This window comes from Mesoplodon densirostris, chromosome 5, assembly GCF_025265405.1.
Source record: "Mesoplodon densirostris isolate mMesDen1 chromosome 5, mMesDen1 primary haplotype, whole genome shotgun sequence".
Lineage (NCBI taxonomy): Eukaryota > Metazoa > Chordata > Mammalia > Artiodactyla > Ziphiidae > Mesoplodon > Mesoplodon densirostris.
Genome location: NC_082665.1, coordinates 147805661 through 147807750, shown reverse-complemented (window position 1 = coordinate 147807750; position 2090 = coordinate 147805661). Strand labels below are relative to the sequence as shown.

Sequence of the window (2090 nt, the reverse complement as noted above, 5' to 3'; positions counted from 1 at the left end):
AGTTGTTGGCCCACGAGATGCTTAATTTCCAGGTTGTAGGACATTCAGTGTAAAAGACGCCGGGAAATCCATTGGGCCTCCAGGATGGTAGCCAGAGAGAGAGAGAGAGAGAGAGAGAGAGAGAGACAGAGAGAGAGAGAGAGAGAGAGAGAGAGAGAGAGAGAGAGAGAGAGAGTGTGTGTGTGTGTGTGTGTGTGTGTGTGTGTGTGTGTACACCGGGGTGCAGTTCATTCCGGGAACAGACATCTCTGGGCCTCGCGCTTAGGACCGTAAGGGCGTTGGAGGCGCTCGTGAGGACCCGGACTCGGAGAGGGAGGTAGAGGTTGGAGTGGTGAGTCGAGGGAGAGCTCCCGAAGGTGCAAGTGCAGGTTGTCGTCGTGGTGAGGAGAGCGTTTCTCTGGACTAGGCTTGGGCGCCCGAGGACGGGGCTCTGGGACAAAGCCCTGCGCGCTGGGTCCCGACACCCTTGCGGTGGGGCTGCGGAGCTCAGCGACGGAGCCGGCTTCAGCCTCCATCCCAGGCGGCAGGAGCTCGGCGTCTGCTTCCTCCTGGTTGGCCTCTTCTTGGCGGGCGATCTCTGGGACAGCTGCGCAGAAGAATCCCGGCTCCCGGGCCATGTACTCCCCTGGAGCGCTCAGGAAAGCGGCCCGTTGCAGGCCCTGTCCCCACGGGCCTTCCACGCCCCAGCCCAGGAGGGCCTCGGGGACCAGCATGAGGATGAGATCTCCAAGAGACACTTGCCTCACGGACGTGGGCTCGGGCTCCAGCAGCAGGTCGACGTCATCTAGGGGCAGGTGCAGGGCACAGCCGGCGGGCAGGACCACCACGAAGACGAGCGTGTCCGCGGTCGGGGGCCAGGTCAGGTTGTCCAGGCTGGGCGCCGCCTCGGACTCGGACTCGGGGTCCTCGGGCTCCTCCGTTCGGCGGCGCTTGGCGGGGCCGGGTCCTTCGGTCTGCGGTCCCCACCAGTCCGCAGGGTAGGCACTGGGCCTGCGGGGCCGTTTGCCCATGACCTCGACCGACGGACGGCGCCCCCGGGGCCTGGCAGAGGGCGAGGAGGCGCTCGATCCTGCACGCTGTGACGGGTTTCGACGACGGCTGAGGCAAGCCGGGGCGGGGCGGCGCGATGCGGGGACGGCAGGACGGCGCGATACGGGACGAGTCCTCGGAGCTCCGGGGCCGCCTCCTGCAGTTGGTCCTGCAGTTCAGGTTTCTAGGGGAACGGCGTCTGGCGCGGGGCTGGGCCTGGCGCCTTCGAATCTTCAGCTCGTCACGCGATTCGTCTACGCAACAGACAGCGAAAGATGTTGCAGGTGAAGCCAGTGAAATCCTAGTCGCAAAATGTCACGCGAAGCCCCGCCCCCTCCAAGGCTCCGCCCCGTAGACCTCGCGGTATCTGTGCTGCCCAATAGCCGGGGCTGTGGTTGGTAGAAAGCTACTGTTAAAGTCCTCCAGGGGCCAGAATACTCGTGTACTTCATTTTTAGAGAAAAAAAGATACACCGAAAATGGAACTTTAAATATTAGTCACCTTTAAGGTTAATATTTTCCTTTGATTTCAGGCATTCTAGAGAAAAAAACCACTCAAATAGACCCCCCCCCGCCAACATAAAACGGACCTATCTAAACGTTCCATGAAATTCCTTTAATGCTTGTGCTTTCATTTCAGGAGTAAATGGAAAATACTCATATATGTTTAGGTAAAGCTCTGTCTTAATAGTCAAATATTTGTGGCAGTTCCTTCCTGAAGATAAAAGCTGTTATAAAATTAAAACAATCTTAGTATAATTAAATTGTTTTATTCAGTATTTATTATATGTCAACCATTCTACTGAGGTTTAACAAGTGATCTTCATTTATTAAATTAAATTAAATTAAATTAATTAATTTATTTATTTTGCGGTACGCGGGCCTCTCACTGTTGTGGCCTCTCCCGTTGCGGAGCACAGGCTCCAGACGCGCTGGCTCAGCGGCCATGGCTCATGGGCCCAGCCCCTCCACGGCATGCGGGATCTTCCCGGACCGGGACACGAACCCGTGTCCCCTGCGTCGGCAGGCGGACCCTCAGCCACTGTGCCGCCTGGGAAGCCC

General features: G+C 57.8%; 1 protein-coding gene across 1 annotated transcript; it reads right to left on the bottom strand.

Annotated features, from left to right (window-relative positions):
* Positions 1–227: 227 nt before the first annotated feature.
* Positions 228–1010, bottom strand: LOC132490578 (proline-rich protein 23B-like). The gene has a single exon (XM_060098898.1). It carries the CDS (start codon positions 1008–1010, stop codon positions 228–230), a length of 783 nt encoding a protein of 260 aa, XP_059954881.1.
* Between the last annotated feature and the right edge of the window lie 1080 nt (positions 1011–2090).